We start from the raw sequence: 24,904 nt of genomic DNA, 5'->3' as shown, positions 1-24,904 counted from the left end.
AATGGCATTTGGCCGCTCGCGGCCGTCGTGGTGCGGTGGCGAGGGTCGAGGCGTCGCACGTGGGGGGAAGCGCTGTGCCGGCACAGTGGCGGCGCGCGCGGCGGAGCGGGGCGCTAGCGGCGGGTGGCGCGCGCGGCGGGCGGGGCGCTAGCGGCGGATGGCGCAACATACAGTGTCCAAAATTTTGACCGGTACTTCCTGGTATCGCAGGTCCGGCTGTAGATCTATCGTCTCCACCGGCAAGTGTTCTTCCTCGGGTACTCTCAAACACCTTCTTAATTGCAAAACATGAAAAACTGGGTGTATGTCTGACATTTCTTCTGGTAACTTCAGTCGGTATGCCACTGCTCCGACTCTCTTCAGAACTCGATATGGTCCAATGTATCGAAGGGCCAATTTTCCTTGTACCTGAAATCTCCGTGTTCCTCGAATAGGTGAGACCTTGAGATAAACAAAATCTCCTGGGTAGAAACTTATTTCTCGCCTTTTCTTGTCTGCGTAGTTCTTTTGTCGGGATTGAGCCGCTTTCAACTTCTCGCGGATCTCCGCTACTTTTTCTTCTGCTTCCTTTATAAGTTGGGTCCTACTAGTGCACGTTCCCCAACTTCTGACCACATCAGGGGAGTTTTGCACTTTCTTCCATAGAGGGCTTCGAATGGCGACATGCCCAAGCTGGCTTGGTAGCTATTGTTGTACGAGAATTCTACATAAGGTAGGCTCTGCTCCCAATCATTTCCATAGGTCAGGACGCATGCTCTCAGCATGTCTTCCATGACCTGGTTTACCCTTTCGGTTTGACCATCCGTCTGTGGGTGGTATGCGGAGCTGAAATCTAACTTAGTGCCCATGGCTTTATGCAGGCTTTTCCAAAACCTAGAGGTGAATTGGGTTCCTCTATCTGAGACAATTCTGCTAGGCACTCCATGTAACTTTACTATGTTCTCCACATAAAGCTTTGCCAGCTTTTCTCCACCGTAATTAGTTCGTACGGGTATGAAATGAGCCGACTTAGTGAGTCGGTCCACTATTACCCATATGGAATCGTGTCCCTTCTGAGTTCGGGTAGACCCACTACAAAGTCCATTCCTATCTCATCCCATTTCCACACCAGGATAGGCAAGGGTTGCAATAATCCTGCCGGTTTTTGATGTTCGGCCTTGATCCTTTGATAAGTATCACAATGAGCCACAAATCGTGCAATATCCGCCTTCAACCCATTCCACCAATATTTTTGCCTTATGTCCATATACATTTTGGTGGATCCTGGGTGGATGGAGTAGGCCGAGTTATGGGCTTCGTCCATGATTATCTGCCGGAAATCTCCATTCTGGGGTACACAAATCCTATCCTCGTACCATAACGTTCCCTTATCGTCTGCTCTGAAGTCCGGTGCTTTGTTTTCTCCAGTTTGTTTGCGGATCTTCATTAACTCCTGATCCGAGCTTTGGGCCCCTCTAATTCTATCCTCTAGTGTCGATCGGACATTTAGCACTTGGCTGGAACCTCGAGGAACAATGTGCACATTTAATCGTGCCATTTCCTCGCGCAGATGGTCATTTTTGGGCCCATAGGATTTTCGACTTAAGGCATCGGCTACTACGTTTGCTTTCCCGGGTGATACTGAATTTCCAAATTGTAGTCCTTGACCAACTCCAACCATCTTCTTTGCCTTAGGTTTAAATTCGGCTGGGTGAAGATATACTTCAGGCTCTTGTGGTCGGTGTAAACCTGACACTTATTTCCAATCAGGTAGTGTCTCCAAATCTTAAGGGCATGCACTACGGCTGCCAATTCCAAATCATGGGTCGGATAATTCTGCTCATGAGTCCTGAGTTGGCGGGAAGCATATGCAACGACTTTCCCGTCTTGCATCAGCACACACCCTAATCCTTGCCGGGATGCATCACAATAAATGACAAAGTCCCGGTGAATGTCTGGTAGGGTCAGCACTGGGGCGGTTGTCAACCTTTGCTTCAATTCTTGAAAACTTCTTTCACAAGATTCTGTCTAGGCGAACTTCTTCTCTTTCTTAAGAAGTTCCGTCATGGGTCGGGCTATCTTAGAGAATCCCTCAATAAATCTCCGATAGTACCCAGCTAATCCAAGAAAACTTCTGATTTCGCTAACATTAGTCGGTCGCTGCTAGTTGGAGACTGCTTCGACCTTCTCTGGGTCCACTGCTACGCCTTCCGCGGTCAGAATGTGACCAAGGAAAGCTACTCTCTCCAGCCAGAATTCACACTTGCTAAACTTGGCATATAGCCTATGTGTCCTCAGCTTTTCCAATACTACCCGCAGATGTTGCTCATGTTCCTGAATACTCTTGGAGTAGATAAGTATGTCGTCGATAAAGACTACGACAAACTTATCCAGCTCGTCCATAAATACCTTTTTCATGAGGTTCATAAAATAGGCAGGGGCATTGGTTAGTCCGAAGGATATTACGGTGAACTCAAACTGCCCGTAGCGGGTGACAGAAGCCGTCTTAGGGATGTCACTTTCCCTAATCTTGAGCTGAAAATATCCTGACCTTAGATCGATCTTGGAAAAATACTTGGCTCCTTTTAGCTGATCGAAAAGGTCATCAATCCTGGGGAGGGGGTACTTATTCTTAATGGTAACCTCATTCAGTGCTCGGTAATCTACACACAACCTCATACTCCCATCTTTCTTCTTGACAAATAGGACTGGGGCTCCCCATGGAGACGAGCTTGGTCTGATGAAGCCAATTCGTTACAGTTCTTCTAGTTGCTTCTTTAATTCTATCAACTCAGAGGTTGCCATCCTATAGGGTCTCTTGGCTATGGGGGAGGTCCCGGGGATAAGGTCAATGACGAATTCTATATCCCTGTCCGACGGCATACCGGGAAGTTCTCCAGGGACGACGTCCGGGTATCCATTTACTACCGGGACTTCTTCTAAGGACTTGGCTTCCATGCTAAACACCATTGGGCTAGACCCACTTTCCTGGGTTACTTGTACTCCTTCGGGGTTTGTTAAGTGTACCACTTTGTCAACACAGCCTATGAGGCCATTGTGTCGGCTTAACCAGTCCATTCCAAGGATCACGTCTATCCCCTTAGACTTAAGTACTACCAAGTCCGCTAGAAATTCTACCCCACTTAATTTGATCCTTACCCGTAGACAACCTAGTTGACATTTGATGTCGCCTCCAGGCGTCCGGGTTAATAGGGGCGTTTTTAGTAGTACCGTAGGTATTCGGTGTTGTTCCACAAAATTTGAGGATATGAACGAGTGTGATGCTCCAGAATCAAATAATACTGTTGCCAAAGCTGAGTTGACTAGGTACTCACCGAGTACTACGCCCTGAGCTCCTTGAGCTTCCTGCGCGTCGATGTGATTGACGCGGGCTCGTCCAAATGATTGCTGGGGCTGCTTCGTCTGCTGACTGTTGTCGTTATTGCGGATGGGCACTCGGTTGGCACCGGTCAGGGCTGGTCTAGGTCCATTCACCGTGTTGGAGAAGGCTGATGTGGCCAGCTTATTCTTGGCGTAAGGGCAATTGGCAATGAAATGCCCTGTCTCACGACAGTTGAAACAGGCCCTAACATTGGTGTTGTCGGATGCGACCAGGCTGGCATTACTTTGCGGGGCCTTCATGGTACTCTGGCTCCTAGGCTGTCTGTCAGGGGCCCGTCGTCCTGTCACTTGGGAGCTGAGTCCTATACTGCATTGGGGCCTGAGATCTTGGTGCAGTATAGCTGAAGTTTCTCGGTTTTTGGAAACGGTCCTGTTGGCGGGCCTTATTTTCCAGGAATTTGCGTTTGTTGTGCTTCCTTTCCTCGGCTTTGGCCCTTTCCGTAAGGATGGCCTTGTTCATCAAGGTATTGAAGTCGGGGTAGATCTGAGGGGTAAGCAGGGTCCGGAGTTCTGGGTTTAGCCCCTTCTTGAACATGTCTTGTTTCTTGTCATCGTCGTTCACTTCCTCGGTGCATATCGGGCCAACTCAATGAACCGGTGGGTGTACTCTTCCACTGTCATGCTTCCCTGTGCGGTGCACGGAATTCGTCCACCTTGCGCTTCATGGTGGCCGAAGGGATGTGATAGCGGCGAAACTCCTTCACGAATTCCTCCCAAGTGATGGTAGAGGCATCCTCGGCCGCGGCACAATAATTTTCCCACCAGGATAATGCTGTTCCGGTGAGTTGGTGGGCTGCCAGAAGGACTTTGTCTCGGTCCTGGCATTCGAACGGTTCGAGTTTCCTCTGAATTACCCGTAACCAGTCGTCTGCATCCAAAGGGTTGCAGGATCCAGCAAAGGTGGGTGGCTTGGTCCTCAGAAAGGCTGTCACTTTTCGTTCATGTTCTGCCCTCGTGGTTGCCGGTTAACGAGGGCGTTGGCCAGTGTTTCTAGTATGAGGTTCTGGTTGTGGATTATCTGTGCCAGGTCTCCGAGGGGTGGGGGTGGTGGTAGTTGCTCTCCTCCTTGATTTTCTCCTCGGTTCTGGCTCACTTCCTGTTCCCCTTGAGGAAGATTTTGTCCAACGGGCTGCGCTTCGGCACCAGCGGCGGCAGGGTTCCGGCTACGGGACGCCCTTGCGACGCTCCGGGGAGCCATCTGTGAATTGGGTAGAGTGGGGTTACGATTATGTGATGTTTAAGTTGTTTAATTCGTATATAAGGCAGAATCTACCTTCTGCCAGTAATCGTATAAACAAGCAGCACTCAACAAGCCAGCACACAACATTACAAACAGCAAGAACAAACAACTTCATTACTGTAAGGGGATACAGCTTGGGGGTAAGACCAGGTCTCGTACTACTCGTCCGGGGTCATGCTTAAGGGTACGACTTAAGCAAAAGAGGCTGGGGGTGCATCACTAGGACGGCGTCGGTTATTCTACTCGCGAGGCGTGCCTCCTTCCGGGGCGGAAAGGGTGAGAGGTCCTCGCTCGCCGCCCTCTGGGTTCCCATCTGTCAAGGGTTGCACTGCAGCATCCCCTTCGACGGCGGCCGCAGAACTTTCAGGGTTCTCGGGTGGACCTTGTGCGTCCCCAAAGAGTGTTCCCCATCCTATGACCGGTGTCCCGAGTAAAACATGGTCTTCTTCAATTGCCGGGACTGGTGTTCCACTTCGGGCCCATTCCTGCATACGCCGGTCTTGGGCCTGCCTGAGGCTCTCCTGGGCGATCGCTTCGCTGCTGACCGCGGCTGCGGCTCTTGCCTCGGCTTGGGCTGCTCGGATCTGCTGTAGCCTTACTGCGAGCTCTGCTTGTTCGGCTCGATGGGTCTGTTCCCTCAGAAAGTTGGCTTGCTCATCGAAGAGTTGGTCCAGGGCGGCTAGATAAGTAGCCACTTGGTACAGAGGGCCTTCTTCCTGGCGACGACGTTCCAGGTTTCTCATGCGTGCTTCCCAGACTGGGGTTCTGATGGCCGGCGGGAAGAACCTCACTGGTGTGGCGGCGAGGTGTTCTTCAAAAATCCGGCATAAATAACGGAGCGCTTTTCTGACGGTCAAGGGGTAGGTGTCCTGGTGCCTAAACCCCGTGGCAGTCGCTCGCCACGGCTGGATGTCGGGGTAGCAGTTGCTCCTGGCGATGACCAGGATCACCCTGCAGCGGAGGGTACCATGGTGTTCGTACTCTCTGCTGTAGTACCTTGGGCGTTCCGTAACGCCAAGGCTTTCCAGGGCATCGATCAAAAGGCTGGGAAAGCCAGGTGCAGCTTGGCAATTGCCCTGGGTCCATCCTTCCTCAGCCATCTGAAACAAGGACAGAGTAAACAATCTAGCACAGGTAGGTAACTTTTATTGTTGCAACATGGGGGTACAATTTTCATGGATACGTGGTTATTAGGGTAGGGTTCTAGCTTGGAGTGCTACTCCTATCATGGGGATTCTTCGCCGATTCTGATGGGGCGCTTCTTTATTGGGAGGCACCGATCCATCACTTCATCTTCGGTCTGAGTACCTTTATCCCAATGGGTTTCCTTGGGTTCCTCTTCTTCCTCTATCCACCCACCTATTCCTCTGCGGTTTTCGTATTCCTGCATCTAGGCTTGGAGGGCGGCCAAGGAATACTCGGCCCGTGCGGCTCTTGTCTGTTGCTCTTCCAGTTCCTGGGTTGCTTCTTCAGCCCTATGGATTAGCTGCTTCAGTTGTGCCGCCTGTTCGCGGTAGAGCTCATCCAAGCCATTAAGATAGATGGATAGGTGAGAGACCGTATCTTCTAGGTCTTCTTCTTCTCTTCCGAGTCCTCTCATTCGGTCAATCCAAGTGCGTCCTCGGCCTTCAGTGGGTGGGAAAAACCCCATAGGAGTCCGCTGAAGGTGGTGCTTGTAGATCACACGCAGTCGTCGCAGGGCTTTACAGGCGGCTTTACGGTAGGTGTCAGGGAAGCGAAAGCCAGAGGTGGAGATGAACCAGGGGTCCACATCGGGGTAGCGGGTGCTTTTTCCCACAAAAACCATCATGTCGCACCGAAGGGTGCCCTTGGAGGTGTATTCTCGGTAGGCATACTCTAGTGGTTCCACGACTCCGATGCGTTCCAGGCTGAGCATTAACAACTTAGGAAGGCCGGGCTCTGCGTGGCAGATTCCGTCAACCCATCCGTTGTCAGCCATCTGGAACAGGGCAAGAACCAGTGGTGAGTGTTTGTGTAGGAAAAGAATTAAGTCAAAGCATGTCCTAGAGTCTGGGAAAAAGGGTCTCGTGTCTAGGGTCACGTCCTACGGCCAGCCTACGGCTCTGATACCACCTGAAATGTCCCCCCATCAGGGAAGACTTAAAAGTATTGCTTTATCAGTCCCAGGAGGCTGATAACACTTTTATTACATCAGATGGTACATCACCGTACAACTCTGCGCGGTAATGGGCAGTGAAGCGCCACTATCGCGAGGATTACAACTAAAACCCACACTACTACACTAGCTACGAAAAGGGGGTCATCAGAGTCTTGCGCCATGCGGAACTCCAACGGTGGCCTTAACCACAGGCAAGGCTGGGTGCAGGACGAAACCCTACTCGATGTCTTCGGGGATGTAGTCTGGGTCTTCCACTGTAAAAGTATGAATGGGGTGAGTACAAATATACTCAGCAAGTCCAATCACAACCACGGAGGGGGTATAACAGTAATCAATGCACAGGACAATCCAAGGATAAGGTTATGGTTCATTTGCGGAAAACTCGATTGTATGCAAAGGTTCGTTTTAAAAAAAAACATTTCCAAAACGAGTTTTCTAATACCAAGGAGCACACGATGTTGATCCACACCGGATCCAAGTTTTAAACTGCTACCAGACTCCCCGTCCGCCGTAGCACACGGCACAACTGCCGGACACTTTCCAAACAACCCACACTAATCCAACCATTCCCAGAGAGAAACACTAGTTATGTGACCACACCATAACTTGCCCAATACCGTGGGCACGGCTATTCGAATAGATTTTAACTCTGCAGAGGTGTGCAACTTTACCCACAGGTGGGGTACCACAGCACGATCACCTTAGTGTCGGAGCAAATCCCAACAAAGCCATTACCCACCTTAGCTAGACCTGACTAGCCACCACGGGATCCATCAAGGGGCCATTCGACCTATCTCCGAGGTTTAACTGGGGCATAAGTCACACAGAGCTTATCCCTTTTCCTTGATCACCCGTTGCTCTCAGCTCTCCTGATGGCTACCAGACTAACTAGTGGCATTTATGCTAAGCCGTTGCCCATACAACGGTCAAGTGGTTTGCACGTCAGGAAGCTAGGTGAGATGACACATCAACTCGGTCCTTAGGGGTGACAAGATGGATATCTCCCTTCCTCGCTCAACCACACAGGTACGAGCACACCAACGGCAATTCACACAGAAATGCCATCCATCCCGTCTGACTCATCTTTCGAAACCACACTTTATCCCTTCCCACACGCACATATTTCTTTATAAAACCAAGTGGTCAAGGTATGGTTATCACAAACAAGGGTGGCTATCCTACCATATTTTCAGCAAGCAAAACCATGCAAATTTATAAAACAGGCCACTGGGTTGTGTTTATAAAAACTAGAACAGAAACATGCATCAAAGGGCGGGATTGAACTTGCCATCATCAAACCCTTGCGGGAGGTCCTGATCGAAGCACTGTCCCTCGGGTTCGGGGTCGCAGAACTAATCCTCGTTCGCTTGGTCACAGTCGGGACCTTCCTCGTTCACTCCGGGTCCTACGGCGCAAACAAACAAGCACCCAATCAATCTAAAGAACTAAAAGCTTTTATCGTTGAGCTTGAATCGAAAATAATTTAGTTACGGAGATAGCGTTAATATTTTAAGGTGGTTTCGTAATGGCATGGTTGGAACTATACTAGAAAGGGCGTGGTAAAGTTTCGGATCGATCGGAGCTCGTTTGACGCATAAAATGACGCGTTAGAGAGGGTTTAAGGGTTAAACGGGGGTCCGGGGGCTTATTCGTAATTATCTGGAGGGAGTAAGGGCCTATTTGCGAATCCTAGAATTACTAGGGCATGCTAAAGGATGTCAAGTATATCTAGATTTATGTAACAGGGGGTTTGGTTTGAAATAACGAAAAGAGCGGGGTTTCTTTTGCAAAGGGAGTAAATAGGGGGGGTTCTTTGGGGAAAACAGGGAAGGGGAGGGGACTCTGGGCAAAAAGCCCCTTTCTTCCTCCTCTCCCCCGCACAGAACAGAGGAGGGGGTGGGGGTGCCGGCGGCAGCCCAACCCGGCGGTCCGGGGCTCGGTGGCGGCTCGGGGTGGGGGAAAAAGGGAGGGGAAAGCGAGGGGAACCGGTTCCCGGCCTCACCTCGGGCCGGGACGGCGTGTGGAGGCGGGGCGACGGAGGCCGGCGGCGGCGGTCGCGGAAGCTCGGCGGGGCGGCGTTAGGGCAATGGAGGCGGGGAGCTGGGCGTGCGGTGGCGGTCGTGGGGGTGCCAGGGTGCCCCTCGGCCCCTTTTATAGGTGCTCGAGGCGGTGGAGAGGCGGGGCCGCGCGGTGGCCGGTCACCGAGCTGGCGGGCGCCATTAATGGCGTTTGGCCGCTCGCGGCGGTCGTGGCGCGGTGGCGAGGGTCGAGGCGTCGCACGTGGGGGGAAGCGCTGTGCCGGCACAGTGGCGGCGCGCGCGGCGGTGCGGGGCGCTAGCGGCGGGTGGCGCGGCACGCGCGGGACCGATGTATGCTGCCATTAGCCTCATTTTTTTTCTTTGATTCTTTTTTACTGCTCTCTCAAATTCTTCATCATCAAGGTCTTTGTATTCTTCTCCATGTCTCCGAACAACTTCTTTGTAGCGAGCTTGGGATATCATCAATGGATCAAGAAACCCTGTCTGAAGTTGTTTCTTCTTACCATCTATGTACTGCATCCTACATGTAAGAAGCAATAATTGTTAGAATCTGTGCTGTACAAAACTAACAGACATTAAAGTTTAGAGGTACTTACAAGCAAAAGAGGGTTAAGTAGTTGGTTTCCATCCTTTTTCGATGGTACAACGACCACAGATCGTCAAAGAATAAATGCCGCACAGCATCTACATTATCTCTGCTCCAAAATGCATCATCTGGCACAACATATGAGAAGCCCTCGAGTTTGTGTTTGTTGCTAGCCACCATGTACCACTCATGCATTGTAATCTCTGCAGCCGACAACTTAGAAAGTTGCACCGTTGTCAAGAACGGCCTCCCATTCACAAATTTTGGAGGAACATCCTCCTTCTTGTATATCGGGATATCGACTTTAAGACATAATGAATCTCGAGTATGAATCACTCCATCTTCTTCCCATACCTCGAGCTTGTCTTTTAATTGGGACCGTGTGCGTACTCCACAAGATGCTGATTCTGGTTTTGACTTATCTGTCATAACTCTCTTCAACCTTTCCAAGTAGCGTGTCACAACTTCTGCCGGTTTCTTGACATTGTCAGTGGCTATTTGTTGATGAATGGTTGTGTAGTGTGCGTGGATGGAACTGCTTCCTTATACCTTAAATCATCCAAGAAGTTGGTGTTCATGGGACACAGACGGTTCTTGATGAAGCAGCATAAGTACCGAAAGATGAAAGAGGAATTTAACAATGAACTGGAAAGTGAAGGTGCACCAAAGCCTTATAGCGGGAAACTCGTTTTTGAAATTGTAAAAAACATTCAGGTTGTATTCGGAAAGGGGAAAAAAACAAAGGAGAAAAGAGAAAGAGAACTGACCCTTCAACTGACACAACTTTCAAGAAGCAATCGATTTTTTTCAAGTACCTCCCATACTGGAAGGATATGGAAATTTGCCACAGCATTGATTTGATGCATGTAACAAAGAATGTTTTTGATAGCATCATTGGAACCTTACTGGGCATGCCGAGTAAGACAAAGGATGGACTTAAGTCACGCCAGGACCTAGTAGATCTTCAAATCAGATCGGAACTTCATCCAGTGGATAGTGGCAAAGGGAAGCCTTACCTTCCCCCAGCTAGCTACAACTTGACAGTTGAGGAGAAAACAAAAATTTGCAAATGTTTGCGTGGGATCAAAGTGCCCACAGGTTTCTCATCCAATATCAGCAAACTAGTTAGGATGAAGGACTTGTCTCTATTTGGTTACAACTCTCATGACTGCCATATGATGATGACGGTGTTCCTCCCAATTGCGGTAAGAGCCCTCGAAACAGAGCATGTCAAAGTTGTCATCACACGTTTGTGTTACTTTTTCAATGCAGTGTCACAAAAAGTAATAGCTTTAGAAGACTTGGACTATCTGAAGGCATACATCATCGAGACTATGTGCAAGCTTGAAATGTGTTTTCCTCCATCATTTTTTGATATGCAAGTACACCTTATCATACATCTCGTGGATCAGATAAAAATATTAGGGCCACTATATTTACATCATATGTTTCAGTTGGAGCGGTACTTGGCAGTGTTAAAAGGTTATGTGCGAAATCGCGCTCACCCAGAGGGTTCAATCATGGAGGGATACACTACAGAAGAAGTGATTGAGAGCTGTATAGATTACATCAGAGATGGAACAATGATAGGTGTGCCTGTACCTAAACATGACGGTAAACTATGTGGGAGAGGGAGAATGGGCAGGAAAACTTTCCGCGTCGAGGATTACAAGATAGTACATTGTGCTCATGGTAGTGTACTACAACATCTCGCGATAGCCGAGCCTTACATTGAGGAACACCGAGATGAGCTTCGTAAATAAAATCAGAACCGCACAGAGGACTGGATCATGAGGGAGCACAAACATCGTTTTAGCGAATGGTTAATGGACAAAAACATCCCATCCGGAGACTCTTTGGAAGAGAAAACAATGAGGAATTTGGCTTCTGGACCATCGTGTTTAGTGACATCATGGCAAGCATATGACATCAATGGGTACACATTCCACACTAAATCAAAAGACATGAAAAGTGTTGTGCAAAATAGCGGTGTTCGTATTGATGCTTTTGACCTACAGGGACAGAAGACCACATATTTTGGATTCATAGAGGAAATATGGGAACTTGATTATGGTCCGAGCTTAAAAATACCCTTATTTAGGTGCCAATGGGTACAACATCACGGGGGGTGACAGTGGACAACTACGGACTCACACTGGTAGACTTAAAGAAAGTAGGATATAAAGATAACCCATGGGTTTCTCGCCGAATGTGTTGCACAAGTGTTCTATATACTCGATCCATCAAATGAGAAGTGCCATGTAGTTATTTCTGGAAAGCAAAAAATTGTTGGAGTTGAGAATGTGGGAGACGGAGATGAGGAATACAATAAGTATGAAGAGATGTCCGTCTTTAATGGTCCTGAGAGAATCAAGCGTGTGGAAAAGAAAATTGATAAGAACTTGAAGCCATACATGCGGAAAAATGGTAGTTCATGAAAAATTGTATGAATCAAATTGTATTTGTCATGTGTCCGATCGACTATGTATTGTGGTTACCAATGAATTTAAAATCTCTCAAGTTCTCTATGTGTGCTATTTAAATTTATTCACAAATATATATGGTGGTTTTCTACTAACAATATAAATGCTCATGTTGATGCTAAAGGTCACGGTTAACTGATTTGTTTTGCCTATATGTGCAGCAATGCCCAAGAGAGGTCTCAGCTAGAAACTTCATTTGTTGGAGCTCATTATAGTGTTACATATTAATTTGTTACTTGTAGATTATAGAAATTTCCCTTATGTGATTCTGTATTTATCTATATTGGACTTGAAAGAATATCGATTCTGTGATTCTGTATTGATCTATATTGGACTTGAGTATATTTCGTTCTATGATTCTGGACGAAGGGCCTCTGTCTATGCAATTTTACTCGGTTTGGTATTCACATACAAGCGGTTCTATTTATCTTGACCGCTTGTGATACGTATCCAGCATCACAAGCGTTCCCTGTTACAGACTGCTTGAGATATGAATCCATCACAAGCGGTTAAGATTCTAAAACCGCTTGTGACACATGTCCCGCATTACAAGCGTTTCGTATTACTGACCGTTTGTGATTTTAAAATTATATCACAGCCGGTCAGGTTAAAAACCGCCTGTGATGGTGATAAACTCACAAGCGGGTTGTCTTATAAACCGCCTGTGATGTTGACGCGGATATCACATGCCCTTTTTAATTTCGGACCGCTTGTGATACTTAAACATCACAAGCGGTTTGAATGGCCTGGCACATCTCAAGCGGTTTTCCAACCTAGCCGCTTGTGATGGAAAAAGGCTACCGCTTGTGTAGAGCCATATTGTACTAGTGCCGCGAGCTCCTACACTGCACGGCAATGGCGGGCACGACCACATCGGCTGCGACGTAAGGGCACGAAGGTATACCCCGTGCCTCTCTCTCTGTTGCTCGGACTTTGGTAGTAGCACACGACATCTTCTAATCTAATCGTGCAGTAGCCGATGCAAAGATTTAACACAGTTTACACCGACAACACTGGCCAGACCTGATTCGTCAACGGAGATCAGGTGCCGTACCATCTCACCGTACCACGATAGCACAATCTCTAGCTTTTGCTCCCTGTCGACGTTGCCATTACTGCAACAAGGAAACCAACCAACGGTACACGTCGATCTCTTGCCTTCAATCTGTTTTCTGAAACGAACAGAGTTCCTCTTACCTTGTGGCTCACATGTGGTAGCTCGATTAGACAGAAAGCTACGAGCCTCGGCCGTTGCTTTTTTCCACCGGCCGGCACGAAATATCTACCCGAATCCGCGGTGATTCGCTGACGGTGTGTCCTGCTCCTGCAAGAGTAGATCGAGCACGTCAAGAAAGCTACGTGTGCCCTTGCTTTTTGACCCTTGTGCGAGATCAGAAAGCAGGTCGATCCAGTCAGTTGTTTTCTGCTCGGATCAGCCGTGGTTAGTTTGTTGGCGAGGTTAGGTAAATTAGTCGTAGATGCGTGTGGCTGGAATTGTAAAACGTTTAAGCAAAGGTGTGAGTATTACAGCCACAACCGAACCGCGCGAATTGGTTATCAGAAAAGGTGGCATACGTACGCATACAATCAGCCTAGTATGCTAGTATATATAGCTGCCTTTTTACTGCTGGCGGCAAGTTGGGGTGGGGGTAATAAAGCAGAAGATATTTACTTGCTCCTTGTTTAAATTTTCTTTTGGGTTTGGATACTGGTATTGCCGGGTATACTATACATATATATATGTAGCTTAATTTTCATTTCTCGGTTCTGAGTTCCAGAGCGGCCGGTACCATCCCTCCCTTGATGCAGCGCTACAAAGATCTCTAAATTTTCCCAAGTGTGCAAGGAATATGGTTCCATTAGACTATAATTGTAATTTTGGTGATTGTGTGACAACGTAGTTAATCAGTTGTTATAAGTTTAAGTTTGTAGGATCTCTAGATCTCATGGATAGAGTCCAATCCATATATAAGATGGTCTAATTCGCTGTTAAGATGCTCAAGTTGTAGTGAAAATGCAGATGATTTGAACTAGCTGCAGCAGAAAAAGAGCCACCGGTTAAACCGACGCTATGGGAAAACAACTGAGTTCAGAAAAACTCAGTAGCACAGGTTGAACCGACACTATAAGAAAGGATGCGTCGGTGCAAAAAGGAGATAATATGCGATCAAGTGAAAAAATGCTAAAGGCACCGGTTAAACCGATTGTGCAAAGAAGGCGTCGGCGCAATGGTCAGTGGATTGCCTAGTACCTATGTTTTAGTTTCAGAAGGTTTTTCAAGCAAAGTCTTCAGCATCGGTTGAACCGACGGTGCGTCGGTACAAGGCGTCAGTACAATGATGTTATCAAGAGAAGACAGTTGGAGTTTCAACGGCTAGGAGGTAGGGTCATGTGTCCGGTTAAACCGATGCATGTCACCGGTTTAACCGACGCTTTATGCTTTTCTCGGAAAAAGCATACAACGGTTAGGAGAGGATTACTAGCCTATATAAGATCTCACCCCGGATCATCTGAGGCTGATGGAGTTTGTGTGAAGCTACAGAAACACCGAAAAAATTCTCCAATCCATCCAAGAGCTTATTGATCACATTCTTAGGTTTATTCTCTTTCTGTGGTTTGAAAAAATTCTCCAAACCATCCAAGAGCTTGTGCTAAACCCCTAAGGTTTGTGCCTACCGATACCATGAGATAAATCCGCGCGTCAAGAGCTTGCTTCCTGTCATCCCGTACCCTTAAGCTTCCACTTTTTATACTTGCAATTTTGTGTGCCTTTACTTTTACTTTTGCTAGAGTATTGCTAGAGTAGTATCTTGCTAGAATTGGCTATAGGTTGCAAAACTCTTTGGAACGAGGGTTTCACACTAGAAGAACCATAGTTGCACATGTAGATAGCATGTTCTAATTTATATTTTGTGCAATTAGCTTGAGCCATAGGTTAAGGTTTTTAGAAAGCGCCTAATTCACCCCATCCCTCTCTTAGGCTACGAGCACTGATTCCTCTCTCTTGATGCAGCGCTACAGGATCTCTAGATTTTTCATGTGCTCATTCGCAAATTGCTGATAATTTATAACTTTCTCCTCAAATGGATGGGGATTTGCTAGTTTGGTTTTCTCAAATGTCTAAAGCTCGTTGACAATTCTTGAATGAAGTGGGATGTATACAAAATTTTAAATTAACCAAGTAGAAAACTAGAACAGATGCATTCATTATTAGTACAAGATACAAATTTTTTCTATTAATTCAACCAGTATACTTCCTGCAATCAGGCCTATAAATTCATCTAGGTTTTCAAGTCATTTTTTTTAACTTTGTCCCTGAATTCATAACATTAAGAAAAATATATTAATTTATTATGATATCTCACTCTTTTTATTTAAGACAATATATTTATATAGGTACTAGAAAGTAGAAACCGTATGAATGTCCTAATAGAGAGAAGTACTGCCACGACTAAAATGAGTTGCCAAGGTGCCGAGTCAATTCATCGATCGTACACCCGTACGTTATTGATGTCTATAAAACAACAATTAGCAGGTGCCCATTTGCTGCACATTGACGCATTGCGTAATCCTGTTCGAGCTAGCTAGCGTGCTCAGCTGCTCCACTGTGCTCTCCAGATATTACCGGTGCAACCGCGACAGCAGTCGGCCGTCCATTGGCTAACCGCGGCTATAAGTACCGATCGAGGCCCGACCTGATCCATCAAGCCCGCATTTACACCGCGGGAACCGTGAGCCAGACAGCTCCTGACCGACGACGGCCAACGGCAACACTACCCCGAGCTAAGAAGCAGCCATGGCGACGACGCGTCTCCTCTCGTCGTCCCTGCCGCTGCTGCTTCTCCTTGCGGCAGGATCACCCGCAGCGGCGGCGGCAAGCGCGCTTGGCGACTCCTCCGGGACGGACTCGGACATGGTGCCACGCTTCGGCCGGATCCTGCAGCAGCTGCCTCAACCCATGCCGCAGCCGGACCCGAACCCACAGCCGCAGCCCGGCGTGAACCCACCAGTGCCGCAGCCCCTGCCGCAACCAAATCCAAACCCGCCCCAGCCGTTGCCGCAGCCACAGCCCATGCCGCAGCCGCAGCCGCAGCCACAACCCATGCCGCAGCCGAACCCGCAGCCCGGGCTGAGCCCACCGCAGCCACTGCCCCAGCCGCAGCCCGGGCCGCAGCCAGACCCAACAGCCCCACAGCCTCAGCCCCTGCCGCAGCCGGACCCGACCCTGCAGCCCCAGCCCGTGCCGGTGCCGCAGCCGGACCCAGCCATGCAGCAGCCGCAGCCAGGGACGACGCAGGCGGCTCCGAACGGCCAGCAGAACCCGCAGGCGCAGCCGGACCAGCTGCTCCCGAGCGGCGGGTCGAGGATGCTGGTGAAGCTGCAAGACTTGATGTACATACTTCTTCCGAGTCTTGCTTGTCTGCTAATGTAACTATGTACAATACATTTTTTTATTTTTCTTTCTTTCTTTATTTATTTGTTACCCACGCCTGTTTGTAAATATATATGGTCACGAGATATGTGTAGTTGTATTTTTTTTCATACGCTGTGCGAGTGTGTAGTAATAGATTGCATAGATTTTTGCGAGTGTGTGGTAATGTGTGGCTTGTGCTGCGCGTATTTGGATGTAGCTTGCTTGTACCATGATTGTGTGCCTCTCTGTAGTCTGTACATATACAATACCACTTGATTTACATGGACGTTCTCGAGTCCCCTGCATCCTTTTTTAGTGCATAAGGGAACGGGTGGTCGACGCGGCAGCATGGAAAAGCGAAGAGACCACTGTCTGCTTGCACCTTGCGCGACAGTCTGAACTGACATGGGCTCTCCTTTTTTTTTATAATCAGGGGCTCTCTTTTCTCTCGTTAATTAACAACGCCTAGGGAAGGGGAGAAAGACGGGGCTCCTTTATGGCTTTCGAGAGATGGATAAGCCATCCATCTTCCACCCCACTAGGCCCACGAGCCTCTCGCCCCCGCCGCCTCCTCCACTGCGCCCCAGCTGGCGTCGCCGCCGACGTCCGCGCCGCCCTCCGTCCATCCGCCGTCGGCGTATCCCGCCCTCCACTAACCTGGCCTGGCATCACGCCCCCGCTCGGGGCCTGGCTCGGCCGCCGGCAACCACCACCCCGATCGGGGCGCCGCCTCGCCGCCTGCCCACCCACCACCGCCTGCTGCCAGTTGATTCCTTCCCCCCCTCCCACCTTCTCTTCTAACGCCGGCACTGGAGCTCTAGTGCCCTAGCACCCCGGCAACCCTAACCCCGCCACCGGCCTCAACCACCACCCCGGCCGCCGGCGACCTCACCGGCGGCTGCTCCCCCCACCTCTCACCTATCCCTGTGCACCTCCAATCTGGAACCCTAACCCGGTGACCCTAGCCGTTTGTACGGGAGGTAGCGGCGGCACGTCGAGAGGAGGAGGAGGAGAGAAAGAAGAAGATGGTGCAATCTCCGTTGGCCGCACAAATCTTAAATATTGAAAGGTGGGTGCGCTTCCCACCTCCCGGAAGATGTATAGGATTAGCCAAGGAAGACGTGCACTCGAAGATTCGAGCTCACAGCCCAGCTTTTCCCTAACATCTTCTCTGTTCATTCGCTGGGCCGGACGGCCCGTTTACGCTTCTGTCTTGCTCCATCCAATTTCGTCTCTCTGCTGCTTCCTCTGCTTTGCATTGCTCCGCACGACCGCACCGAACAGCAGCACATCCGGCATCAGAGATTCAGAGTTGCTGACAAAATGGATGTGAGTTCTGAGTTGAAGTATGTATGATTAATCAGATGCTTCCGTCTACACGCTCAAATAATCGCAGGGAGAAAAAAAAACGTAACCATCCAGCTTTATTTGCCATGCCACCTGGCGGCGAGGCGATGGGCCCAGGGCAATTTTATCTCCAATTTTAAAGGCGCTGTCCCGCAGTCAACAGTCGATACGTGTATGGACGGAGGAAGACGAAAGCGGAGGTGGCACGGGAACGGCACCTGAACCCGATTCCTCTCCTCCATCTCCATCTCCTGCCCGTGACCTTTGCGTGCGTGTCCTGTGCTGCCGAGCCCATCTGCTCATATCGCCGGTGCTCTGCTTCCCGCGCGCGCATGCACGGGGGCGGAAATGGGGCGGGAGGCAGGCAGGGGCGCCGACGCTGACGGCGGTCCCCCGCCGCGGCCGCCGCCGTCCCCGCCCGCCACGGGGAGCAAGGCCGAGAGCCTCCGGGACAGGGTGTCCTTCGCTCCCTCCTCCAGGACCCGCACCCGCCCTTCGTGCTGGGCAGGCATCAGGATCCGTCGGGTTCGCCGGAGCAGGAGCGGAGCGGGCGGCGGCGAGCAGGACGCGGCTCCCGCCGTGAGGACGGTCTCCACCTCGCGCGTGTGCGGCGGCAGCCGTGGTTGCAGCGGTTGCGGCGGCAGGGCGGACGCGACGGCCGGGGCCAGGTCCCTCCTCCAGCGCAACGATTTCTACTGCGACGACTGCAACACTCACAGGTAGGAGGGCGTTCTGCTCCGAATCCCCCCGGTTGGACTCCTCTCTGCTGCTGCTGCTGCTGCTCCAGTTTTAGCCGAGCATAATGTACATGTATTCCAATTGGTTCATGAGAGGTTGAATCTAAGATTGTACTGCAGAACTTCGTCATTTTCTATTCCCCCCATAATGGGGGATTTACACTGAATGCTGAGCTTAGGCATCCTAGCTTTTACTGTATGTGAATTCAGACAGAATATTGATCTTGTCCTAGTCAATTCACCCCATACTCCCATGATTCTTATCAGGCAGTTATCAGTATTTCCGACAAGGCCGACGGCATCTTCCCAGTACTTAGGTAGACCATTATCCTACAACATGATATTTTTATGCAACTAACCAGAACTCTGCTACAGAAGATAATGCTTTTGGATTTCTGAAACTAGTAGCTGGAAGAAAAATGTACAGATCTGATGTTCTCAACACCTATGTCTCAAGCTATATAAGGACTCACATGAACAAATAAAGAGTGACAGGTGCAAATCATCAAATCTTGCCACTACCACAAAGTGGTTATGGTATACTCGTGCACTTTAGTTCCAACATGGCCTGAAATAACTGATACAAAATGCACCATCCTACATTCCTACTTACCTCCTCTGAGACAACCAAAAGAACCCAGTTATATGACTAACAATCTCCATCGAGTAATGAGGGGAAGTCTAATTGTGTAAGTCGTTCTTCATCATCACAATGCTGGAACTATCTAACAGAGCAAATGTGATGTCGGTCTTCAAGACGGAGAAGCTTGGTTACCACTACAATTCTGTATTGGTAGCAATGATTTCCATCACCTATCCAATCTGTCCAGCCTCCTGCGGCGTAACTCCTCAACTGAAAGCTCTCCAATACACCAATATTGATGATGCTGCCCCTGTGGAAAAGCATGGTCCTCACGCATAGTGCTGCACATCTCACATATATCTGTGGCAAATGAGTTATAGTTGGTGCAGGTTGAGCATCTCCATAAACCTCGTCGGCAATCTCTTGCTGATGAATGACATCCAACTCTGCCCCGACCTGTTATGTGACCCTGGGGCAGGACAGACTTCAGGAGTTTCAGAGCAAATCTGGGGAAGCAAAGCATGAGTGAGGAACAAATCAACCCAGACAACATACTTTTCTGGAATAAGGATCACCGACATCCACAGACAATCCAGTAGAAATAATCAGGATTGCCAAACACCCCAGATTCTTCAGACAGCGGATTCTTCACACAGCGGATTATCAGAAAATCTTGATTCTCAGATAAGCGATTCTCAGGTAAGCGAAACCAAACAGGGCCTAAATCGTTCGACCGGCCAGTCAGCACAGCCTTCATGCCAAACAGCACACCAGAGAATCCAATACTGTGATGATCATAATACGCAATACTGTCACCAAGCAAGGATAAGCCTTGGGACAAAAGCACCGCGATACCCTGCGACAGGCCAAGCAATGTAGCAACCATGGAAGCAAACTCAGCACTACCCATGGACCTTTCAAGTTGTACGCCCGTCCACAAGAGAGATGTCATGTTGCCGAATAAGTGAGGTTCGTTCCAGTGGTAGAAAGGTGACAGGAAGAATTTCTCGAATAACATGAACTGCGAACATTAGAATATGTCAGGACATCTAGAGCTGAATGTAGAACTATCTGTATAACTGAAAGACTGGCTAAACATGGGATTCTGATGTCCTACCACAGTTTATATCAAGTTCTTCAAGGCATGTTTATGCCCCAACAGTGCAACAAAACGATTAGGGAAAATATTCAATACTGTAACTAACCATTCCATCAGATTTCCCCGATTGCAATCGTCTGGTTAACAGAAAATCAATATTGTATACTAATTACCCTAGAGATTTCCATCCAGCCCGAGGCCCATGGGCTGGCCCACGGCCCCTTTTTTTGGCTCGGCACGGGCACAGCCCGACACAAAGTTAATCGGGCCCAGGCCAGCGCGCCACGGGGCTCGTGCCGTACCTGGGCTGACTTCTCGGCATGTGGGCCGGCCCGGCACGACACGTTTAAGCTGCGGCCCGATCAGGCACGTGGGCCGGCCCGGGCACGGGAGGCCTGCTAAGGCCCGGGAGCCCGAGCGGCTCGACGTATATATCGTCCGAGCGCCGACTGGGCCCCAAAACCCTAGCGCCACCACGACCCCCTCCCAGTTCCTTCCTCCTCACCCTCGCCCGCGGCCTCTTCGCCTCCCTCGTGCTCGCGCCCTCGTCTTGCCGCCTGGCCGCCGTCGCTGGTGTAGATCCGCCGTTGCCGTCGCCTCCTCTGCCTCTCCTCGCCTAGATCCGGTGTTCCCCTCCCTTCTCCTCCCCCTCTGCTCGCCAGATCTAGCTCCTCGGTGGTCCTCCCGAGCGGTGCCCCAAAACCCTAGCGCCCCCGGCCCCCCGTTCCTTCCTCGCCAGCGGCCTCTTCTCCATCGCGCCCTCACCTGCGGGCCGCGCCCTCTTTGCCTCCCTCATCTTGCCGCCGTCACCAGTGTAGATCCGCCACTGCCCTCACCTCCTCCGCCTCTCCTCGCCTAGATTCAGTGTTCCGCTCCCTTCTCCTCCCCCTCTGCTCGCTGGATCTAGCTCCTTGGTGGTCCTCCTCGCCTCCCACGCCGCCTTCCGAGCCGCGGCTCAGCCCGATCCGATGCCGGCAATCCTTCTCCTCCCTCTCCTATGGCTGGTGAAGGGGATTGAAGAAGGGGAAGGCAGGGAAGGCCGAGAGGCCGCGAGCCGGCGATGCGAGCCAGCGGTGCCTCCTCGTCTCCTCTGCTCGTTGTCAGATCTGCTACCCCTCTCTTGTTATGTTGCTTCTCGACCTTCTTCGCCTTCCTCTTCTCCAATCCCCATCTTCCTCTCCTAGTCTCCGGTGAGGTCGTCGACAGCAACTTCGGTGCTCCGGCCACAGGTAACTCCGGTCCTCTTCTCTTATTTTTTTCCTGTCATGTTTCGTTTGTAACTGACTTGTTTCTCTGCTCTGCCTCTGTTGCTCTTTCTTTTTGCGTAGGCCGTCGAGGGACCGGAGGCCGGTGATGGCCGACAATGACTCGTTGTCCCACAACTATGAGTTGCGGACAATGGGTCTTCGCGGAGATGATGAGGATGACCTGGCTACGGATGCAGAGGAGCTGTTTGGCAGCAACGTTGCTATCGACCTAGATGCAGACGTCCAGGGACTTCCTCACGGGCCGTCTGCGCAACCGGCCGGCTCTGAGAGCGTGAGCACCAGCGCTGCCAGTGGTAGTGGCAGCTCCAGGAAGAGGAGGTCGTCCACCTCTAAGGCATGGAAGGACTTCGAGGAGATCTATGAGGTAATCGACGGTAAGGAACGTCGAATTGGTGCTAAATGTAGGCATTGCAAGAAAGATTTCACTGGTAAATCCACCCATGGTACTGGCTATTACCATGGTACTGGCCACTTGCTTAGGCACATTCCTATATGCCCTATTTTGAAAGGTCGTTCTGTCATGGCTCAATCTCAGCTTAACTTTAATCCTGATGGGTCTGTTCGCACTTGGGAGTATAGTCTTGATATTGCTCGTACTTGGTTGTGTAGGTTGATTGCACGTCTTGACCTGCCTTTATGTATTGGTGAAACTGATACTTTTGAAGAGTACATTACTACTGCTCATCATCCTAGATTTTATCGTGTCTCTAGGCAAACAACCACTAGAGATTTTGCTAAGTACTTTAATGATTGTCGTGCACAGCTTGTTGAGAGTTTGAAATCTGTATCCTCTGTTGCTCTTACTTCTGATATCTGGTCTAGCAATACTAAGGAGGATTATCTTAGTGTGATTGCTCACTATGTGAATGTTGATTGGCAATTAGAGAAAAGGGTCATAGGTCTCAGGCTGATTGATGTGTCTCACAATGCTGAGAATATTGTTGAGCGTATTACTTCTATTTTTGCTGATTTTGGATTAACTGATAAATATTCTCTGTTACATTGGACAATGCTGCTGCTAACACTAAGTCTATTAATCAACTTAATCCTATCTTGCCTGACTATGTTGGTAGCTTGCTCCTGCATCAGAGATGTGCTTGTCATATCATCAATCTTATTGTTAACGCTGGTCTTGATGTGTTTAGACTTATGTTGTCTGCATTTAGAACTGCTATATCATTTCTAAATTCATCTAACCAACGCATTGCTGCATATAAATCATATTGTATTGTTGTTAATGCAAGACCTCGCAAGTTTGGTTTAGATATGGATGTGAGATGAAATTTCACTTATCTCATGCTAAAACATCTCTTGCCCCATTCATTCTCTGTTTTTATCACTACTAACCATCGTTTGATTGATGGTCAGCCACTCTTGACAGAATAGCATTGGTACGTGGCTGAAAAAATATTTGAATTCCTTGAACAGTTCTATGATTCGACTGTTGTTCTCTCTGATGTTTATTATCCCACATCTCCAATAATATTGTATCATAGTCTTGAGATAGCTAGCCATCTAAATAACTATAAAAATGACAGAGATTTAAGAAATGTTGTTACTTCCATGAAAGATAAATTTTTACAATATTGGTGTGACATTCCTATACTTTATGCCTTTGTATTTATATTGGATCCTAGAGCTAAGATGAAAGATTTCAGCAATGTTCTTAGACTTTTATCTTAGCTTAATGGTAATGATTACTCCTGCTACTTAACTGAGGTAAGGGCTGAACTATCTATTATTTTTGGTAAGTATAATGAAAAATTTGATGCTGTAAGGTTGCAAAGGGCTGCACAACCAGACCCTACAGGTAAGAAAAGGACTGCTTGAGGTAAGATCTTTGGGGGTGATATTTCTGGTTCTAGTTCTGCTAGTGCTAGTGATGCTGGTCTTGGTGGTGGTCTTGGTGGTTCTTTGTCCTTGTATAGGAGATCATCTGCCAGTGCTTTACTGCAGGCTGCTACTTCTGGGGCTTCTCTAACTGCTGCTTCTTAACTTTCTGCCTACCTAGATAGTGATACTGTTAACCAGTACGACGATGAATTTAACCTTTTGAACTGGTGGCATGAGCATAAATTATCATATCCTATTCTTTCAATTCTAGCTAGAGATGTTATGACTGTGCCTGTTTCTACAATATCTTCAGAATCTGCTTTTAGTACTACTGGCTGGATCATCGAGGAGCGGCGACAGCGTCTGGGCCCTGAGATGGTGGAGATGTTGGCTCTGATGAAGGATTGGGAGCTAGGAGATGCAAGACTTCAACATGCCGTGGAGGATCAAGAACTTGAAGACTCTTTTCAAAACTTGTTTCTTGATGAAGAATCTGTCTAGTGTGGTGGTGTACTGGTGTGGACATGTGGTACAGAATTTGAACTTGAACTTGAACTGATGTTGATGTACTTGAAGAGCTGGCTGTACTCTTTTTTCCTTTGTAGGATTTGTGCTCACGAGGTGTGAGGTTTTACCTACAAAGATTTTTAATGAGGCAGCAAATAAAACAAGTCAAGTTAATACTTGTTGTCCTTTTCATATTTGTGAATGTGTATGTTTGAATGCTTAGTGCCTTGATATTTGGATGTCTATGTACATATGTATGTTTGAATATGTATGTGTCAATGAAAGTCTTTGAATTTGAGAATGTGTTAAGATTTCAATAAATTTCTAGTCAAATTTAAAATTTTCATGGATTGAAGGGGTTCATGTCTTTATGGGCTCATGGGCTGGCACGGCCCGCAGAGCCCGTATGGACAATCGGGCCGGCCTAGCACGGATAATAGGCCTACGTGTCGTGCCTAGGCCGAGGCCTCGGCATGTGGGCCGGCTCGGCCCGGCATGATTAAATAATCGGGCCAATCATGCCGGGCCTGATCATGCCGCGCCGAGTCAGGCCCGGGCCGTGCCGGGCCTGATTGTGCCACGCCGAGTCGAGCCCGGGCTGTGCCGGGCCAGGCAGCCCGAATGGCCAACTATATCTTAGCCAGAGACCTCCATATGATAAACCTTGGGTAAACCCTCGATTCAACTTAACGGGATTGTAGAACCAATGTTCAAATTGCATTACATTTGATGAAACATTCAATCTTAACTAGCCATAGAACCCCTAACACCGGAATTCAGCCATCTAGTAGCGATGTGCATAGGTAGGTGCGCTTACACACCCTTACGAAGAGTTGGTAGTTGAGGGCAACCTCGTTGATCCTAGGCAGGATCCTGTGGAGGGGCCCGGGGCAGAGGAAGACCAGCATGTTGGTGGTGAGCAGCGCGCCCGTGACGGGTGGCCGATCGGCGGCCGTACTCAAGCGCCACCTGCAGCCCGAGTAGGGGGGGTCAGCCCCTTCATCAGGTCAAAGATGAAGCCGTGCGGCCGCCGGAAGCCGCTCATGCCAGACCCCATCAACGAGACCGCCGGCCGCCACCAGAACCAAAATCAGCGGTCGTTGTCACGCAAAACTCTCCTGCTTGAAAATCCCCCTTCTTTCGTATCATCTCCCTCTTTCTTTTGGCGCAACAGAAGGGATGGATTGCGGCGTGGAGGTGCTGTAGCGCCCCGCTGAGTTCATTTCGTTTCCGGTAACCTCCTCTCA

General features: G+C 49.2%; 2 protein-coding genes across 2 annotated transcripts; both read left to right on the top strand.

Annotated features, from left to right (window-relative positions):
* Positions 1–15,665: 15,665 nt before the first annotated feature.
* LOC112892725 (protein TsetseEP-like) lies at positions 15,666–16,301 on the top strand. The gene has a single exon (XM_025959849.1). It carries the CDS (start codon positions 15,666–15,668, stop codon positions 16,299–16,301), a length of 636 nt encoding a protein of 211 aa, XP_025815634.1.
* Positions 16,302–17,815: 1,514 nt separating this feature from the next.
* On the top strand, positions 17,816–23,888 carry LOC112892019. Its single transcript, XM_025959068.1, has 3 exons — positions 17,816–18,349; positions 18,635–18,684; positions 23,464–23,888. Exons 1-3 carry the CDS (start codon positions 17,979–17,981, stop codon positions 23,649–23,651), a joined length of 609 nt encoding a protein of 202 aa, XP_025814853.1. The 5' UTR covers positions 17,816–17,978; the 3' UTR covers positions 23,652–23,888.
* The last annotated feature ends 1,016 nt before the right edge of the window (positions 23,889–24,904 follow it).

This window comes from Panicum hallii, chromosome 5 (genome assembly GCF_002211085.1).
Source record: "Panicum hallii strain FIL2 chromosome 5, PHallii_v3.1, whole genome shotgun sequence".
NCBI lineage: Eukaryota > Viridiplantae > Streptophyta > Magnoliopsida > Poales > Poaceae > Panicum > Panicum hallii.
The sequence above is the reverse complement of the archived record's forward strand: the minus strand, read 5'-3'. Positions and strand labels throughout refer to the sequence as shown.

Coding starts and splice junctions, on each gene's coding strand:
- LOC112892725 (XM_025959849.1), top strand. CDS start 15,666: ATGGCGACGACGCGTCTCCTCTCGTCGTCCCTGCCGCTGCTGCTTCTC.
- LOC112892019 (XM_025959068.1), top strand. CDS start 17,979: ATGGGGCGGGAGGCAGGCAGGGGCGCCGACGCTGACGGCGGTCCCCCG. Junction 18,350..18,634: donor GACGACTGCAACACTCACAG/GTAGGAGGGCGT, acceptor GATTCTTATCAG/GCAGTTATCAGTATTTCCGA. Junction 18,685..23,463: donor GGCATCTTCCCAGTACTTAG/GTAGACCATTAT, acceptor CAATATCTTCAG/AATCTGCTTTTAGTACTACT.